The sequence below is a fragment of the Protopterus annectens genome, chromosome 11.part0 (genome assembly GCF_019279795.1).
Source record: "Protopterus annectens isolate FY-2018-M chromosome 11.part0, PAN1.0, whole genome shotgun sequence".
NCBI lineage: Eukaryota > Metazoa > Chordata > Ceratodontiformes > Protopteridae > Protopterus > Protopterus annectens.
The window spans coordinates 542,395,518-542,416,627 of NC_056745.1; the positions used below are offsets into that span (position 1 = coordinate 542,395,518).

General features: G+C 41.5%; 1 protein-coding gene across 1 annotated transcript in view; it reads right to left on the reverse strand.

Annotated features, from left to right (window-relative positions):
• The window catches only part of CAND1 (cullin associated and neddylation dissociated 1), a 2,253,229-nt gene that overhangs the window by 1,304,478 nt on the left and 927,641 nt on the right, over window positions 1-21,110 (reverse strand). Inside the window, exon 10 of the mRNA XM_044088050.1 lies at window positions 12,392-13,885. Within this exon, the coding sequence (XP_043943985.1) occupies window positions 12,392-13,885 (1,494 nt within the window). The remainder of the gene's footprint in view (window positions 1-12,391; window positions 13,886-21,110) is intronic.

Consider the following 21,110-nt stretch of genomic DNA (forward strand, 5'->3'; position numbering starts at 1 on the left):
GAGATCCCTCATCAAAACCTCTAAAGCCAGCTATGAAGGCAAAATTGCAGCAGACACTAAAAACAACCACAAAGCCTTCTATAGTTATATCAAGAATCTCCACAGCAATACCCAGGTTTGCTCTGAGTTACTGCACAATGGTACCCCCTATACTGAGCCAACAGATATTGTCACCATACTGGCAGACATATTCAATGCCAACTTTACCCCTCCCCAAGGGCCAATCACAATACCAGAGGGATGCCTGGCACACAGCATTACTGCAGCACAGGTTAAAGCTGCATTGTCTAAGGCCAAGAATACAGCTCCCATGGGACCTGACAATATTCCTGGATGTGTTCTACATGAACTACAAAGTGAACTGGCACCACATCTGTTTGCCCTGTTCAATCACAGCCTCACTTCAGGCTTTGTCCCCACCAAATGGCGTACTGCTAGTCATCCCTCTCAATAAAGAGGGAGCAACTACAGACCTTGGGAATCATCGTCCCATTAGCCTAACGAGTCTGATATGTAAGGCTATGGAGCGCATCATCATGGACCTAATTACCAAGGATATAGGGAATCTCCGAACTCTAGAGCCCAACCAATTTGGTTTTGTCAAAGGTAGATCATGCCTGCTCAGCCTGGTTGACTTCTTTGAGTCAGCCACCAGAGCTGTGGATGACTGCAAGTCAGTTCATACGGCCTACCTCGATCTGGCCAAAGTCTTTAATACCATTCCCCACTCAGGAATTATTGATAAAACTCACCAAACTAGGCATCAACCCCTAGATCACTAGGTGGATTGCAAATTGGCTCATAGATAGAACCCACAGTGTGAAAGTAACGGACTCTAAGTCAGACTGCCAACCAGTCACGAGTGGAGTCCCACAGGGATCGGTCCTGGGTCCTCTCCTGTTTGGCATCTACTTCTCAGAAGTCCAGGCCAACATAGAGGGACACTGGCTGACCAAGTTCACAGATGACTGCAAGCTAGGAACCACTATTAACTCCCCAAGTGATGTCAACATCCTACCAGAAGGCCTCACTGAGACCACTGACTGGTGTCGAAACCATGGCCTTAAGCTTAATGCTAAAAAATGCTTAGTCATCCCCTTTGGGAAAAACTCAGTTCCCACTAATTACCTCATCGATGGACGTTAATTGAACACTGAAGGTGTTATAAGAGATCTGGGGACACAGGTTGACAGCAACCTCTCCTTCAACCACCACATTGCCACTGTGGTCAGAAAGTCCTATGTGGCACATCTCATTACCAAGGGTTTTGCATCCAGGAAGAAAGAGGTCATCATCTTTCTCTCTCTACTCTTCCCTTATTAGGCCAATCAGAGTACAATGCCCCATTTGGCATGTACCTCACTAGACACATGCAACAGCTGGAAAGGCCACAAAAGTAGGTCACAAAGAGGATCCTAGGCCTTAAACACATGTCCTACAAGGACCCAAAATCTCCAGCTATTCTCTGCCATATCGTCTACTAAGAAGCGATCTCTGCTTGACTTACAAAGCCATGTCTGACCCAGATCTGTTAGAAATCCTACATCTAAAGAAATCCAAATCCCTCTGCATCACACACTCCAGAGACCTCAACCTCATTACCACAATCAACGGAACATGCTGGAGGGGCAGATTCATAACCCAGAGACTGCCCATGCTCTGGAACAGACTTCCCATACATGTCAAGCAGAGCACCTCACTAGTCCTCTTCAACAGAAATCTTGATGAGAGGATGAGGAATAGAAAGTTCACCCTGGGGATCACTGCAGTGGCTCTACTTGATAGAGGCACTGGGAACTAACGTTGAGTGCCACAATGCCATGGCACTTCTATGGGCTAGGCACTTGTAAGGCTCCAGGGCCATTAGTCTAGTACACACCTACGAACCCACTGAACTAACAATTCAAAGCTCTCATTCTCAAGGTGGCAGACACCAAATCCGTCTAGTAATCTGCTTTCTCTCATTAGCCAAGGGATGTCTTGTTTTGTTGGTCCATTAGATACACCTTCTGTGGATTCAGTGGAAACAACAGAAGGATCAGTCTTTGGATATTTATAGCTTGTGAGATTCAAGCACTGTATAAAACCTCAAACCACACGCAAGTCAGTAGGATCCAGAAAAACAATGAAACGTTTATTCCAATATACACTTTAGCACCTCTGCTAAACAGCCTTCAAGGTTTCAAGTAATACAGGGACTTTTTATGGGCAACTGTTTAAGTTGTAAATTTATTGTGAGGACGTTTGATAAAATTAATGGGGTAGTGTTTGAATTACATAAAAGATAGTTGTAATACGGAAGGGATTATATATGGGTTAAATGCCCATGTAACTTATTTTAAATAGGGGAAAGTAAGAGCCTTCAAGGTAAGGCTCCTGGAACAGGCTAGAAATAGTAAAAAAGGTAAAGCACAGCACCCAGTTGCACAACATTTTAAGCTCCATCATAACAGTGACCTGGGGGGGACAATTTTGGAACAAGTGAGTTTTGATAGTTACGGCAGTGGGGACATAAAAAATAAAGTTTTATATAAGGAATCAATTTTTATTTTGCAACATGGAACCTTGTTTCCCTATGACTTGAATAATGAATGTAAATGGAAACTTAATTTAATTGCTTAATTAATTAACTGAATAACTAGTTTTAGGATTGCTTATTCATGTTTAAGTATTTAGGGGACTGCTGTTTTATACTGATTTACTCCTTAAAGGCTGCTTAGCAGAGGAGCTAGTGTATATTGGAATAAAAGCTTTGTTTTTCTGGATCTACTGGCTTGTGTGTGGCTTAAGATTTTGCATTATTTTTTTTGCTTTCAAAGACATCATTCAATACAACATGCATGGAGAAATTGCAGGTGGTCTACGTGAAGGTAAGATAAGCTCTTCCCTGCAGTGGGCTTTGGGCTGAAAGAACTGCATACAAATGAAACTCTCCTTCATTCTATGTAAGACATCCCCAGAATGAAAGGTCCTCGGGGGGGGGGGGGTAGAACAGAGTATGTACGTCATCTAAGTGGGGGGGGGGTAGAACAGTGTATATGTCATCTAGGTCTGGGTAAGTTTGAGGGGTTAAGTGGCCAGAGTAAGACAATTCCGCCTCATACTCTGAGCTAAAGAAATTTTCCTCTTCCTGAAAAGCTATTTGCCTGCTCTATTTAGATGGAGGGGCCTCAGAGGTGGAAGACTGAGATGGTTTTCCAGATTTTATGAAGGTCACAAACTCGAGTGCTATTTTAATGGGATCATGGGCTTTGTTCTGAAAACAGGTGATGGTGAAACAAATGAAGTAATTTACTTTGATCTAGTTTGCTGTTTTACAGGGGTAACCGTAAGGATGTGGTCATCTGACTGCAACTTCAGTTGTGGCTTCGGTACTTTAGGAAGATAGAGTCTTCCTTAACAGGCACAGTGCAGACAATGGAAGGGGAGGGCCTGCAGAGTGATCTCAAACCAGACTGACATGTGAACCATGGTGACATGTGAAGGTAGACTGGAAATCAAGGTGGCCTCCAGAGGGGTATCCACCAGGGGGGTTCAGACCTAGGAGTTGCCAACTAAGGGGACTACAAAAGCACCTCACCTAGGTTGTTGGCCAACTTAAGCAGGGTAACTGGAGCTTCTTCAGAAACATCAGTGGCCTTCACTTTTTTTTTTTTTTTTTTTTGAGAAACGACACTAACAGACAACGAAGTCTCCGGTGGAGGCCCTGTGGTAACAGTGGACTGACACCACGGAGAAAACTGAAGATGATGACTTCATATGGGTAGGCAAGTACTTTGGCCCTACCATGAGTTTTCACATGGAAGTCTGTACAGTCAGGATAGTTACAGATGTTGTGCTGAGGCTTCAAGCATAACAGACAAAACAAGTGAAAATCTTTATAGAGGATATGCTTCCCAAACTCCAAGTAATTTACTTTTTTGAACATTAAATTAGTACAGAAATTTCCCTAACATAGTACTTAGCTGGCTGGTAAAAAAGGTTCTCCGGAAACATGAGCCAACCATTGTAACTGAGTGTACTCAACACACGAAGTGCATCGGACTGCATGGCCAGAAAGAAATGACGATGATGCCAGCTGACACCACTCATACCCTGACGTCCAGAAGTCTGTCTTTGGATTCTTATTGGTGAGGGATGATGCAAAGATTCTAGAAATTGGGCCAGGAAGAGTCCAACCTAGGTATTTTGGTCTTTCGCTTCAATGAAGACTCCATGTCAGACCTAGATGTTCCCTCCATATTGTCTTTCACAAAGTTTGAGATGCTGGTTTTCCAAGTAAACTGCAAGGGAGGAAAGATAACTTCGTAAAGTCACAAAAGCCTGACAAATACTGCAAGTTTTATCATCAAGATTAGGCCCTAAGCAAAATAAGTACTGCTCATGACTGTCCTTATGTGGAATCTGTCTCCCACACTGGCATTTGCCTTTTCTGGATGACATGTAAAACAGAAATAAGAAAGAGAAAACCCCAATGGGGCACTTATCTGAACAGCTTGATATACCAGCAAACAACTCAGGCAAGCAAACCAATGATCGAAGATGGCATTTGGAATGGTGGCACAGAAGTTCTGAGGGTGGTACATCCAGATGTTGCTTTTATGCCCTACGTACACAAGCAGCATACATGTGATGCGTGGTATACCTTAAGGTGGTTAAAGGTTTTGGTATACTGGCCGCACACTGGGCCTCCCTTGGTGGAGAATTCCGTCATGTTAAGAATACTGCAACATCCTCCTCTCAAATGCCTTCTGTGGATGATGTTCTGGCCAAGGAATTGGGAGTACTATTTGTACCTACCGGTGACCTCCAAGGGCCTCTGCCTTTGGGACGGTGAACTTGCTAGAATACCACTTTTGCTGCTGTTTGATGAACCACAGGCTTGACCCTCTTCTCTCCTATCCTGAAGATTCTTCTCTATTTCCAGAATAAACTGGTGGGAACTCTTGAAGGAGAAATAAAACTGTATCAATGCCCTTAGCTAACTATGTGAAATGCAGACAGGATTTTGGTACATTGCAATACTAGATCTGGATGCACTAACAGGTCCTTCAATTGCATTTGTAGACCACATGGACCACAGGGCGTCTGAGACAAAGATAATGACACCTGGCCCAAAATCTTATCTTTCAATGACCATCTAAGTATTTCTCGGGCAGCATGCTGTAATTTCTTGGCCACTTGAAAGTAAAGCATGTATATCAGGTAGTTCGTCTTCCATAAAGTCAACATAGCAGGGGCAAACACATACACTGACAACCTTTCACAGAACTACCATTTACACCACTAACTGAAGTCTAGAAGGTCTGGGAAGGTTCCATACCTAATGGATATTCTTTGAGCAGCAAAAATATTTTCTCTGTCTTCTTAGGTAGAAAAAACATGGTATTACAGTTGTCGACCCTACACTGATAGAACCTGCCAGGATATTTACTACAGCATAACTCAGGAGGTCTGTAGGGAAATATGGGATATGCTTTCTGCAGTCATCTTAGTGGTGATGTGGTAGGCTCTCTACATCAGTTGCCTTGGTGTTGCATCAAGTGCAACATCTCCAAAATGTGCCCTCAAGAGGCAGTTCCAATTCTGATTTTAAGTGTCTATATATGCACAAGTGTTTTTATACCGAATATCAGGCTGGTTGTCTTAGGAAAATGAAATACAATAGGTCTGATGCCAGACGGGGAGAATAAGACTAATGCTGGGGAGAACAGTCCAATGTTAGAAATACCGGTATTGAGAATACCTGTGCTATATGTCTGACCTTGAAGGGGCTGACAGTGACAGACAGTGTCCAGGACAAAATGAGTGAAATTTCTGATATTCTCTTCAAGTGTCTTAATGGAGCAGCTAATACACAATGATGAATCACTGGAAGTTAGCAGACTTTTGCACAGGCATAAGTGACCAAGGTTTTGACTTTAAACCTGTACTACATTGGGGGGTATACATCAGGCTGCTCTAAAATCATAAAAACAGTTACGTTTCATTTTCAGTCTCCCCAGCTTCTTTTTAAAAAAATGTTAAGGCATGACTATATGAAGGGCATTCCACCATTTTCTGTGGAAGATGAAATAACTGAACAGATGCAAGAATATTTTTTCAACTCAAACTGTAGTCTGTGGTTTTTTTTTCTGGATTCAGACACTGAGCCATAAATGGAAGTAGCCCATGAAGGGAACAACTTCCAATTTGGCTAAAACTATCCTTTGAACATAATGCTGCACCACTGCACACAGCTAAAACCCTTGTATATGGAAGACATGGAGTGTGGAGTTATGAGGCAACAAACACATCTGCACTGCAAGGCTAACTGCCAAAATCACATTTTCTAAATAAAGGAAAAGAGATCACATGAGGAAAACAGTGGTCCCAGCACCTGCACTCAGGAAATAAAAAAAAAATGTACAAATCAGGAAGGAAAAAAATGAAGGAAAATATGCAATGAGGAAGAAATATTAAAGAAAAATCAAGTACAGTTCCTCAAAACACCTCAAGCAAAGCATTTTCCCCAATAAGCACTACCAAAATTAACCCAAAAGGAGTATAAATGTCAAGTTAAGACAAAAAATACTTCTTGAACCCAAAAGGAGTATAAAAGCTTAAAACACTAATTGATGTCACCTGCCAAGAAAAAAAATTTATTTCCAGAAGAATACTTTTTTTATTTAATTTGCTCATTTTTTGTCTTTAGGTGCCAAGAAGCATTTTTTGTATTTACCTTTTTCAATAAAGTAGCATAGGTCCTTTTAGTGACAAAACAGTTTCATGTGGCAACCAAGAACAAGAGATGCAAAAGTACAGTTTTGTACCTACCATAAATGTAGATGTTCGAGGATCCACATTGCTGCAGTCATAACCTGTGGGTAGTCCGCTGTCCTCGGTCGGCCTGAATACCAAAGGGTTAGGCTGGCGTCGGTCATGGGCGCCCAGAGCTGACGTCAGTACGTAGTAGTACTTAAGCGCATGACCGATGCCATATTCTCAGTCTTTCTTGCCCCAGATGTCAGAAGGCCTTAAAAAGAAAAGGCCAGAGCCATAAAGGAGAGAAATAACAATTATCCCCAAGTAATAATAACAACAACAACCACAACCCCAAACCAAAGCGGGGAAGGAGGGAGGGAAAATAGGACTGCAGCAATGTGGATCCTCGAACATCTACATTTATGGTAGGTACAAAACTGTACTATGTTCTTCGTCTCACATTGCTGCAGTCATAACCTGTGGGTAGAATCCCAAAGCAAAGGAAAAGGGAGGCTGGCAAACTAAAAGGCATTAGGGGCTGCTAACATGCCCTGTAAGACTGCAGTGGCAAACCCAGCCCTGGACTTGGAGAAAAGAGGGAGATGATAATGCTTAGTAAAAGTATGAACTGAACTCCAAGTAGCTGCTTCCAAAATGTCCTTAGTAGCTACACCCTCAAAAAGCAGTAGAAGTGGCCGTAGCCCTAGTGGAATGAGGTCTAATCCCAGCAGGAACATTCTTCCCATGATGAGAATAACAAAAAGCAATGCAATTACCAATCCACTTTGAAATAGTCTGCTTTGAAACAGCTTTCCCTTGTGAACCCAAAGCAAAAGTAACAAATAACTGTTGAGTCTGTCTGAACTCCTTAGTTCTGCTCAAATAATAACGTAACTGCCTGTGTATATCCAAAGAATGCAAGATTTTTTTTATTTTGGGGATCAGCATAAAAGGTAGGCAAATGGATAGACTGGTTCAAGGCCACATTAGAAATCACTTTTGGCATGAAAGTAGGGTTAGTACGCAAAGAAACTCTATCCTTATGGAATATTAGAAAGGGTTCAACTGCCATGAGAGCCTGCAATTCAGATAACCTTCTGGCAGAAGTAATGGCCAACAAAAAGGCAGTCTTCCAAGACAAAAACTTCAATTCAGACGTAGCTGCAGGTTCAAAAGGAGGCAAAGTAAGCTTCTCCAACACAAAACTGAGATCCCAGGAAGGAGTAGGAGCTCTACGTGGGGGTCTTATATTTTTTGCCCCTCTAAGAAATTGCTTAAAGGGTGAGAAAATAAAGGAGGGTCACAATCATAGTGAGCAGAAATGGCTGCAGCATGAACCTTCACAGAGGAAAACGACAAACCCTTGTCCAGTAATTCAGTAAGGTACTGCAGTGTACAACTCAAATTAGGTACTGAGACATCAAAATCCTTTGTTGTGCTCCAAAGAAAAAATCTCTTCCATTTATCAGCATAAACTTTTCTAGTGCTAGGCCGCCTAGCTTCCAAAATGACATCCAAAACCTGCTGGGGAAGCTGAGAACCCACAGGCTCTAAAACAGAATACGCCAGGCCGTTAGATGCAGGGACTGCACCCTGACATTGAGCAAATGACTGCTTGACTGGGACAACAAATGAGGAAGCTGTGGTAAAGGCCAAGGAGGCTCCTGAATTAAACTCCTCAGCAGAGGATACCAGTGCTGACGTGGCCAATCTGGTGCTATTAAAATCATGCAAGGCTTGTCCCTCCTGACTTTCAAGAGTACCTTGGTAAGGAGAGGCAGAGGAGGAAAAGCATAGACGTGAAGGTTGTTCCAACTGAAAGATAGAGCGTCCACTTTCCAAGCTTTTGGGTGAAACATCCTTGTGCAAAATTTTGGTAGTTGGAAATTTAGAGGAGAAGCGAACAGATCTATGTCTGGAGTTCCCCAAGCCACTGTCAACTGTTGAAATACCTGAGGATCCAATTTCCACTCGTGGGGATCCACAATTTGTCTGCTCAATACATCTGCTAGGAGTTCTGTGCTCCTGGCAGAAACCGTGCTTGAAGAGTGATGTGCAACCCCAGAGCAGTCTCCCACAATATCATAGCTTGTCTGCAAAGAGGGTAAGAATGGGTCCCCTGCTTGTTGATGTACCACATGACTGTAGTGTTGTCTGTTTGAATCAACACCTGTCCTGGTTGAAGTAGGCCCTTGAAAGCCATCAGGGCAAACTGGACTGCTAACATCTCCTTCATGTTGATATGCAAATGCTGTAATTTGGGAGGCCACGTGTCTTGAATCCATTTCCCATTGAAGTGTGCTCCCAAGCCAGGTCTGAGGCATCCGTCGTTAAGATCTGACTCGCCTCTGGTCGGGTCACAGAGAGTCCCTTGTTTAGGTGACATTCCTGTGCCCACCACAAGAATTCCTTCTGGATGCACGGTATTATCGGAATGACAGTGTCCAAATCGTGGCAGTGTTGAGTCCATACACTTTTGAGATACCATTGTAGCTTCCTCATATGCAGTTTGGCATTGGGAAGTACCAGAATGCAAGATGCCATGAACCCCAAGGCTTGAAGGACTGTCCTTGCAGTCAGCCTGGACCGTACTGATAATTGCTGGAAGTAGAGGTGAAGAGTTCTTTGTTTGTCCGGGGTCAGAAAAGCCATCTGAGAGGCTGTATTCAGTCTCACACCCAGAAAGCACATGTCCTGAGAGGGTACTAGACTGGACTTTGTTTCGTTCACAGAATACCCTAGGCACCTTAAAACTGCCATCACATACTGTAGCTGTTGAAGTAACTTGTCTTTGTCTTGAGCAAGAATCAAGCAGTCGTCCAGATAAGGATAAATTTGTATTCCCCTCAGTCTTAAGTAAGCTATTACAGGAGCCAGAACCTTTGTGAACACCCTGGGCGCAGTAGATAAACCAAAGGGCAATGCAGAGAACTGATAATGAGAAGTACCAGCCCGAAAACGCAGGAATCTCCTGCAGCTGGGCCTGATAGGAATGTGAAGATAGGCTTCTTTGAGATCCAGAGTTACCATCCAGTGCTCTTTTCCTAGCAGAGGCAGAAGTTGTTGTAATGTTAACATCTTGAACTTTGGAATGTCTAGGTATGTATTGAGAATGGACAAATCCAGAATTGGCCTCCAAGTGTTTCCTTTCTTTGGCACTAGGAATAGACGAGAATAAAACCCTAGGCCTTCTTCTGACGAAGGTACCACCTGGATTGCCCCCATCTGTAAAAGCAAAGAAATTTGATCCTGAGCCTCCATCCTTTGCTGAGGAGGTACATCTGGCATGCCTTTGAAAGGGGAAAAGTGTGAAAATAAAACTTGTAGCCTTGATTTATTATGTCCAACACCCATTTGTCCTGGGTGACCAAATGCCAATTTTGTTTGAAAAGTGCCAACTTTCCTCCTAGAGGAGCTGCCAGAAGAGAAGGGTCCGGCAGCTGAAGATACAGGTCATTGGGTCTGTTTACGAAAAGGCTGACCCCTGCCCTCACCAGAAGATTGTGCAGGAGAACTCCAAGTCCTAGGTCTGAAAGAACCCTGAGCGTGAGCCCTGCCCCTACCACGTCGAGACCTGCCCTTAGACTGAAAATCCGAAGAAGGGTAAGACCATCCTCTTGCAGGCCAATTCCTGCTAAACTTAGGGGGCTGCACTTGCAAAAATTCCTTAACTGTCTGCATAGACTTAGCTTTGTCTTCCATCTTTTCAAAACTGACTCCACAGGGGAACCAAAAGAACTTCAGATTGAAGGAGCATCCAAAATCCAAGCTTTAACATGCTCTGACAAATTTTGATCCTTAAGCCAGGCATGTCTACGAATAACTGAACCAGTAGCAGCCACCCTGGAAGAAGCCTGAAGGGCATCGAAGCCACACTGCAAGGAATGTTTACCAACTTGATCTGAAGCATGAACCAAGTCCTGCAATTCCTTACACTCTATACCCTCAGCTAAAGCATCTACCTTAGCTTTCAATTGACCTAACAGAAAGTTCTGATACTTCAGCATATGGAATTGGCAATTTAAAGCCCTCATAGCTAACGTAGAAGAGGTGTATACTTTTTTACCCCACCTATCCAACGCTCTAGAATCTTTATCCAAAGGTACTGGATTCTTAACCACAGAAGCCCTGACACCCTTAGGCCCTTGAATAATAGTTTCCGGATCAGCTCTAGGGCTCTTGTACAAATATTTATGTGCCTCTGGAACTCTGTAATACCTGTCTGGCTTGACAGGGGCAGGGGGTAAAGAATCAGGATTAAGGGAAGCTTCAGAAAAAACATCCTGAACAACATCTAAAACAGGGGGAATAGCCAAAGGTCTATGCTGTGGCAAAAACAAAAATTCTCTAAGCCTCTTACGAGAATCTGAAAAATCCTGACCTTCCCACTTGAAATGCTCCCTCATGGAATGCAAGGTTTCAGAAAAGGAAAAATCCTCCAGAGGTGAAGCAGAAGGACAGGAATCCGCTGCATCCGAATTAGAATAGGGAGGAAAATCCTGAATATCTTCAGCTGAGGACTCAGAGTAATCTGAGGAATGCTCCATTCCCTCTAAATCTGCCTCCACCCTAGGCCTCTTCTCTGGAGGGGGCATAGAACCCCTGATCAAAGTAATCAAATCCTCTGCCATTTTCAACATATGTTTTTTAGGAACAGAACCCGAAGAACCAGAGCTGTGTCCCGTACCAGAAACACCCGGTCTAGCCTTAGCAGGGCCTTTAGTGACTGAAGTAGAAGGCCTAATAACCTTTTGTAAGGATGGAACCACAGAAACTTGAGAGGCACCCTCGGCCTGACCTAACTCCTGAGAGGCCAACTCCTGTAAAAGTAAAGGTTCCCCCTGGGATTCAGCCGAGACCTCGGCTGGATCCACAGATTCAACCGTAGATTCCATAGAACCGGCGTCCGTAACTGACAACTCATCCGGTTTAGACCTTAAAGATTTATCTTTTCGCTTTTTAGCGGTAGCGGGCGTCGGAGGATCCGACGGCATGTTGTAGTTACACCGCTTACCGAAAACAAGCCTAGCACAGTCTAATCTGCGTTTAATGGTGCGCTTATTAAATCTAGCGCAAAAGCGACACCCGACTACGTCGTGCTCAGGCCCTAAGCAAGGAATACAGGGAGAATGATAGTCCCTATGAGGTATCTGTTTCCCACAAGAAATACAATTATTAACTTTTTCTGACATCCGGATTAACTGAGGCAAGAAAAGACAAAAATTTTGCCCAACGGGGTACTTAGCCCAACTTGGTCTTCGGTCTGAAACTTGAAAACTGAAAATTTCAGAACGCCGAACGGCACTTGCAAACGCTGCTTCTGCTTCGGACCACGCGGCAAGAAAGACTGAGAATATGGCGTTGGTCATGCGCTTAAGTACTACTACGTACTGACGTCAGCTCCGGGCGCCCATGACCGACGCCAGCCTAACCCTTTGGTATTCGGGCCGACCGAGGACAGCGGACTACCCACAGGTTATGACTGCAGCAATGTGAGACTAAGAACATCTGCATTATGAGAACTGTAGTGTGTTACTGGTAATCTGGGAAGATTTTACTGCTTATTGAAGAGATAGTTCTCCCGATACAAAGATCAGGTGTTCCAGACAAATATAATCATACTTTGAACAAAAAAAATGTTACTTACCGGATGCCAAGTAACTCTTTAGCCGTGGCAACAGTGTTTCTGGATCAATTAATGTAAGCTTGCCCAAACATTCTGCAACAACATTTCTAGTTCCTTCTTCAGCACATTCACAGTGCTTCAACAACAAAGACCAGATGTTCTCTACATAGGGCTTGAGTCCTGAGACAGATGCAGAGCTAATAATCTCTTTCAGGGAATGCAAAAGAAGATATTGTCTTTTTGGCTGACTTGTAATCTCTTGTAAGACAAAAGGTAGATATTCAGGAAGATTGCCAACACTTATACTTCCCAATGCATATGAAGCAGCAGATTTAACTTCTTCACTTGGGGATGAAAATGCTTCCAATATGACAGACTTTAGCTCTGGCTGGCCACTAAGGTCAATATGGTGTCCAACCTCCCCAAGAGAAAGTAAAGCCAAGAGACGAATAGAATCTGTGGATCTGGAATTCTTAACATCTTGTATAAACTGGCCAACTACTGCTGGACCCTCTTTAGGACAGGCTCGTGTAAGGGCTGCTACACACTTGGCAATGGAATAATAAGACTGCTTGTGAGTGAGTGTTGTGTTCTGAGAATATACTGGACCAGTCAACATGCGCAATAAGTCCATGTATCCTAAACTGGTTGTTCCAGTTACAACAAGGGCTTGGAAAAAATCTAGCATAGCACTAAGTGCACCTCCCTGCAAAAGTGGTGATCGTACAAGGCCAATAAGTTCACTAAGAATTGAACCACTTATTTTTGACAGAGAAGACGGATGCACTTTAGCTAGTGTGGTAAGAAAACTGATGGCCATCTGAGAAACATGCATATCACTTTCACTAATGAGTGGAGGAAGTTCTTCAAGCACAGAAGCAATCATGGCAGGTGTTAGGCTATCATCATAATTTTTAATTATGATATCCAGTGCAGAAAGTGTGCAAAGCTTCAATGCACGCTGGTTTTTTCGAAGAAAGGAAGCAAGAATAGGGACCCCTTCACCTAAAACAGGTCTTAGATCTATCTTAAGGGGAGATCCAGAAATCAGTGTTAGAGCCTTCACTGTTGTCAGTCTAGTGATTTCATTCTTTAACCTTTCCAGAAAAATCTGCAATGTACTAGGTAAATCACTACCAAGATTGTTCCCAAGGTTACAAATGATTTGGCCCATGCAAGAAATAGCCCTTTCTTTAACTTCTTGATCAATGTCAGCAGCTTTAAGCCTTTTGATCGTGCAAGTAAACAGGTCATTGATATATGGACTAGCATCAAAGGAAGAAGGTTGATCCAAGGGACGAATAACTTTCACCAGTTGTTGAGTTACCAATAATGCCTCTGATGTAATCTTATAAAAGGGATCACCTACGCAGGCTACAACAGGAGGCACTAGAGCTTCTACATGAGGATGGAAGACTTGAGGAGAGTGGTTGCACAGAATGACATGTAAACATGACAATGCATCTATTTTCAGATTAGATGAACTTGATTTGTCATTTAGTGAAAAAATGATCCCTAGAAAAGAAAGAAAGAGACTTCAATGTTCTGTAAAACACAAACAGCATGCCATTTTAAATGAATATATTAAAAATCTCATTTAAACACAGAATTATTTATGGTTCAGGAAAATACAACCTTACACTTTTTCAAAGCAAACAGAATAGGCATCCAATATCATATAAAATGAAAGCATATAACTTGTAAAGAAACTGACCAAATATAACTTCCTACTTTTCATCCATCATTGAAACACAGGGATGCTGGATTTTCCATTTTTAGGGAAATAGAATGGTAAATTCTGAATAAGGACTATCTTAAGTATTAGAAAAAGACACAGAATTTTCATGGAATTTGGCATTTAAAGATACAGTAATCCTTCATCACAATCTATTTTTTTTTTATATTTATTTATTTTTATTTGCCATTTAACAGGGTTGGGCTGGCTGGGCAGGTGCCCTTTTTCAGCAGGGACCCGAGGAGAAAAGCTCTATAATAGTTTAGAATTTTTTTACAATCAAAGTATTTACACACACAACTGAGGAGAAAAGCTCCACTACAGCAAAGAAGTTGCTACAAAAACAATAAAGTAGTTACATATACAGTCAGTACAGCATTTAAACAAAAATCAAGAAGAGGCAAATAAAGCAGAAATAGATTAAATTTTGTACAATATATGAAGAGGAGAAAAATTAAATATATTACTGTGCGTCTTACAAGCACAGGATGCAGACTGAAAAAATAATACATTGGTATGGGAAATTACTAAGCTATGGTTTTCTGTATGTAGAATCGGTGTGTGTGTGTGTGTGTGTGTGTGTGTGTGTGTGTGTGTGTGTGTGTGTGTGTGTGTGTGTGTGTGTGTGTGTGTAAACTACAAGAAAAACCTAACCAAGCTAGAATTTTCATTGCGCGATACCTTAAACCTCTGTAACAGAAGTCTGTGGGATATATGCAAATAACCCATTAAGAACCTCATGTACTTCAGCAACATGGCTTCTAAATGTCTGTGACATTTTACTAAGTCTTTGTGGATACATTCAGGCCAATAAACCCAACCACCACTAGCTTTGGAAGTGCATGTTTCAAGCTTCTTATGATATCAGCACAGCATAAGTGGAATATTGGCTACACTTTAGAAACAGAGAGCGTATAACCCAGCTGATGGCCATAACCATTAAGGAGTCTGCAAACTATCACAACTAACATACATATCAAAGAGTAAAAAGGTCACACAGACAAACCAATCAGTTGAAAATACAAGAAAAACCTAGCCAAGCTACAGTTTTCACTCTGATACCTTAAACTTCCTGTAATAGAGGCCCATAAGATACATGCGAATGACCTGTTAAGGACATTAAGTGTTTCAGCAATATGGCTTCGGAATGGCTAGTTTTTTTTCTTGTAGTGAGGTTTGGCTTTAGTCATGGACATTCAGAAGCCAGGCTTGGCTAGGATTTCCATGTAGTTTTTACTGACTTGTTTGTCTGTGACCTTTCACTCTTTAGTTTATAAATATATATGTGTGTGTGTGTGTGTGTGTGTATATATACACATATATATATATACACACAAACACATATAATATATACTGTTTACTATTAAAATTACGAAAATTTAAATTTTGTAATTAAATGTCGACATTTATTTCCGAATCTATGCATTTCCAACTGTTGAGAATGACGTAAACATCAGTAATTGTCGAAAAAGTCGAATTCGAACTTTTACAGCAATTACCGAAAATGCCATCCTTGCCGTAAAGTCCTGTACTCCTACAAAGAACATCCCATTTTTCGCCCCCCCCCCCCCACACCCCCTGCTAACTATATATTCCAACTATGAGATCGCACTACCGTGAGGAAAGTGAGGAAAGGGATGAATTTCCCTAACCGCACTGTACCACGATATCTGTACAGTTCTTCGCATTTATATTAGCGAATGCACAGAACATTCGCTAACATAAATGTCCGAACATTGAGAATGCACCCATAAGAAACATTCGAACAACTGTAGTTTGAATTTTTCATATGGGTTCATTCACACCTCAACATTATAGGTTTTGGGAAACTCGATCATATGGTCTCATCCATACGAATTTCAAGTTTCTGAAAACTCAATCATGTGTGTGTGTTTATGCGCATATACATATATACAGGTCTGCTTCAAAAGACCGAAGAGGCGTTTAAACACCTTTTCGTCGACACAAAGAGCGAACGCACTAAAGTGCGAATGTTCAAAACAGTGATTTCTTTCCCTGGGAAAGAAATCACTAGCACAAATACACACACACTTTCAAACATAACGTGGGGAGCTATGCCCCCCACACCTCCCCTAATTAAATATACCAACTCCGAAATCGCACTACAGTGGGGAAAGGGGCAAACACACGGGGATGACCAAGCGATTTCTTTCCCAGGGAAAGAAATCGCAGTTTTGAGCATTCGCGCTTTAGTGCATTCACTGTGTGTGTCAACGAAATGTGTGTGTGTGTGTGTGTGCGCGTATGAGACAGAGATGCACTACAAAATTAAAACATGGTAATGAGGTGATACTGCTCTTAAAAATAACAGAAATAAAAAGATTTTTGTCATGAAAATTAACTTAATTTTTATGAGAACTGTAAATCAGAAACCTTGCAGAAATGTTGGAGTTGTTAGACTGCTTACAGTTTTCTTTATTCAAGTAATGCACTGGTCCAACATGGATACATGTCATAGATGAAAAAAACTTCTATATACAGACATATACATACTATAAAAACACTACAGAACAGTTTAAGATGTTGCTATTCAGTCAACCTTGGCCACAGAATGAATATATTATATATATATATATATATATATATATATATATATATATATATATTTATATATATATATATATATATATATATATATATATATATATATATATACATACACACACCTATATATTTGTATATACGTATATATAATCTATATTAAATATAAATATACATAAATTGAACAGCAGATTGTGATTATATCAAAGCACGTTTTACTAAGCTGATAAAGGAGGACAGTATGAAGAAAAGTTTTCTTTTTATTAAGAATGTACTGCATTTACAATAGTTTTGTTGTAGTGATGTCAGGTTTGGGGGAAATATTTTCAGTAAAAAAAAAGCTGTCTGAAAGAAGTGTGACTGCTCCAGGATTCACGGTCTAGTACTGATAAGGATTAACCAACTGCAGTGCTCTTTATTCTGATGGAACTGTAGGACAACGTTTAAGTGGAGTAAGTGTGCATGTTCTAATAGTCAACCCTTTTTTCCTATTTTTACATGAGGTTGAAGGGCCACATCAAAATTTGTCAGTGCAACCAAATTAACAAGAGCCAATGTTTGCATCACTGACAGGCTAGGAATTTTTTTTTTTTTTTTTTTTTTTTAACTGCCCACAGGATTTCCCGAAACTCTCCCCCCTTCTTGCTGTCAACTGTCTCTTTTGCCCCTTCTTCAAGGCAAAAGCCATGTTCACTGTATTATGGGACAGGCTTACAATAAACTGTAGTACAATCACACCTGATGCTACTGACTTAAATGTGACAGTCAGCTGCTAGAGTCTGAAGATAAGCACCACAACCAGCAAGCAATGTCAAGGCAGGGCACTTAAATCTGCACCTCTAGCCATTACTTTAATGCACAAGGGGTGAACGGTCTTAAAACAATACACTAAATTCAACCTGCTCCCTCAGATAACAGTTAAAACCTGCCACAGCCGAATAAATGTTACACTAGTGAGCTACAGAATGAAGTTATAACCAATGGCTCCCTAGGATCTTTACCACCTTGCTCCCAAGTACAGTTCCTTCTGCTACCTTAACAGTAGCTAAACACTTACACATACAGTATTCCAGGAGTGATTAATGACATTGAGCTATACCAACTTCTCCTTTCCTGTCTTTACAGTAAAGCTAATATCAGTCAAATCACCCCAATACACCAAAAACACAATTGCACATATCTTGGCCTGCAAGTCCAAACAGCAAATGCGCAATTTTACAAGGAATGGAAATTCCAGCAATGCGACAGACTGTATAAATCCCAGAAAACAAGGCAGAAACAAAAAACGACCATCAATTCCCCCAAGTGTCCTAGGCAATTTTTCATGTTTTTCTTCAGAAGTTTAACACTTCTGGTTTCTACAATCACAAACTTCTTTGGGGATTTCATTAAGGAAATTCATTTTCTTGATATGAAGCAGCATTTCAAGAGTAGTGAGCTTTAAACACACTACATATATGAATATTTGAAAACTTTGACTTTTGCTCTAACAGCTCTGTTACACTTTCACTGTAAGACTGCATACTCCATACAGTTTATATGCTGTACTTATAGGAAGCAACAGCCAGTTAATTTACACAGCCCCCTCCCAAAAAAATCATTTTACCTTACTATTTTTTCAGTTCCTTCCTCAATGGCTACAAACGCATTTGCCTGCTGGGCTCATTCATTTCTTCATTCATTACCGTGGGTGGAGGTGAAAGTGGTACCATCATTTGCTGGGAGGGTTGGGATTTGTATATATATTGTAAGTCTGCTCTGGTAGCTTGCCTGTTGAATCATCAACTGCTATCTGGAGGGACATGTATGCTACCACATGCCAAGTAATACACCTACTGTAGCATGTGCACTCCAAGATCCTTGCTGCCAGGTGATACACCTGCACTCCTCCTGCTGTCACCAATGCTGCAAACCAAGCCACCTCCCACCCCAAGGATGGATCCACCTCAGCTACCACCAACCCAAGCAGAGGAGACCTCAGTTTAATGTTTCATCCAAAGGATGGCACATTCATAAGTGCAGTACCCTCTTTACTATGTCAGTACTGGAAAATTAATCCAAACACATGGTGTGGGAAGAGAACCCACAGCCTTCTGGTCTTTCGGCACCGATGTGTCGATCAGTCACTGATGCAAAATACTTGAACATGGGTAATACAGGGCAGACTCAGGACTTCATCAGTCCATGCCATATGCCACGAGGATGGAATTAGCTTACTATAGCCTTCTGCAAGCCTTTTTGAAATACTATTGCAAACTTCACTCATCCATATTTCTCCTCTAACAATTACCATCTTTGCTTTGGTTGATCATCACTTCTCCATATCTTGTTCTCTTTATAGATCTCAAGTGAGCTTTCTTAAGAAACCATCAAGACTGCACAGACAGGGACTAAAGGCAGAGGTGTTTCTTTCTACATCTTTAACAAGCATTTGTCTAGATTAGTAAAACAAGATGATGAACTCTAGTTCCTCCACGTCGAGATTACCATAGACAAATGAATACACCCTACCATATCCTAGCACCTTCTATGTCTCACAAAACCCATAACTCACACTTTGAACTACTGGAGATGCTCACTATTCAAACAAATACCATACACACACTCTCAATGTCATGTCATCTCTAGTAAGATCAGACTACAAAGCAATCTCTTTCGAAAAAAGAATGAATTCTGGAATGCTTGAAAACCTTGTAACAGAAACTACTCCAAAGCAAACTACAATTTATTGTGTGATAACCTGTCAAAATTTAAGCCCCTCCAAAGCCATATAACACAGCAGCCTATGTGGAATAATTCACAGAAGCTCTGCACAACCATATCAACGACTGCAGACACTGCTGTGCCTACCAGCAGTAATCCCAAAGCTAACTCAAAAAACAAACCACCCTGGTGGAATCCAAACAGGTTGTAAAATACAAGAAAATAAAATCAGCTAAAATTACGAAGTGTACCAAAAAAAAAAGACAATAACTCTCTTATTAAACAAAAACAAAGTGGACTAATTAAATCCAACAAAGCAAATTCTGAGGTAAAGATAGCATCCCATGCCAAGGACAACTACAAGGCCTTCTTTAGTCATGTTCAAACCTCAAAAGCAGCACAACAGCGTCCCAAACTGTTGGTAAATGGAGACATGATCACTGAATCAGGAGATGTAGCAAATCTTCTGGCTGACACATTTAGCCCTCCCTCTTACTGCTAGTTGCCTCCCAGGAAACATCTAATATAATCCCTCCAACTATCAGTAAGTAGCAGGTTTTAAGTGTGGCAGGAATTCAACTTTGATGGGATCTGAAAACATCCCAGGATGCCTCCTAAACAGCTAGAAATATGACCCATCAGAGCTACCGGTGTCACTGTTCAACTACAGCCTCCACACAGGCTGTGTATTATGCAAATGGAAGACTGCAACTGTCAATCCTCTGCATAATGGCATACCACCAGCAGATCCTGGAAACCACAGATCCAGTAATCTGACTAATGTCATATGCAAAGCCACGGAAAGAATTACCATGGAAATTATTAACAATGACATAGGAAATCTTCAGCCACTGAATCCAGCCCAGTCTGGGTTCATTAAAGGTAGGTCATGCTTACTGAACCTGGTGGATTTCTTTAAGAAGGTCATAGAGGCAATGGATGAGGGCAAAACAGTGCATACTGCCTACCTTGACCTAGTTAAGGCATTTGATATAATACTCCATTTGGGCATAGAAAATATACTCAGGAAAATAGACAAACCCCCATGTATCTCACTAGATAGCTGGCTCACAGACAGGACCCAGGAAGTTAGGATTGCACAGACCACCTCCACAAAGAGGTCGGTCAACAGCAGAGTTCCGCAAGGCTCTGTGCTTAGTCCACTTCTCTTTGGCGTCTATTTTTGGGAAGTCAAGGCCAATGTCAAGGGCCTCTGGTTACCACGTTTGCAGATGACTGCAAGCCAGGAAAATCATAGAAACCTCCAAAGATACTAACTTCTAAAAGGAAGATGCAACACAGATAAAAGACTGGTGCCAAAGCTACAGCTTTATGCCAAGAAATGTTGGGAAGACATTTCACTGATACAACACCCCTAAAAGTAGTCAGGGATTTGGGGACTCGAAGACAATAACCTGACTTTCAACCAACATGTGTCTAAGGTTTATGAAAATCATTCTACATTACTTAAAAGTAAAGGCATGCCATCTAAGTCCAGGGAAGTCATCGTACCACTGTTCGTAGCCATCACTAGACCCACAGAGTATAACACCCCCTTTGTTATGTACCTCGCCAGGCACATGTAAATGGAAGATCCACAGAGGTTCCTCACAAAAAAGAATATAGGGAATAAACAATATCATATGCAGATTGCCTCAAAGCCCTCTAAATATACTCAGGTTATTACAGACTAAGAAGCAATTTAAGCCTGGCATGCAAAGCATCCTTGGATACCATGCT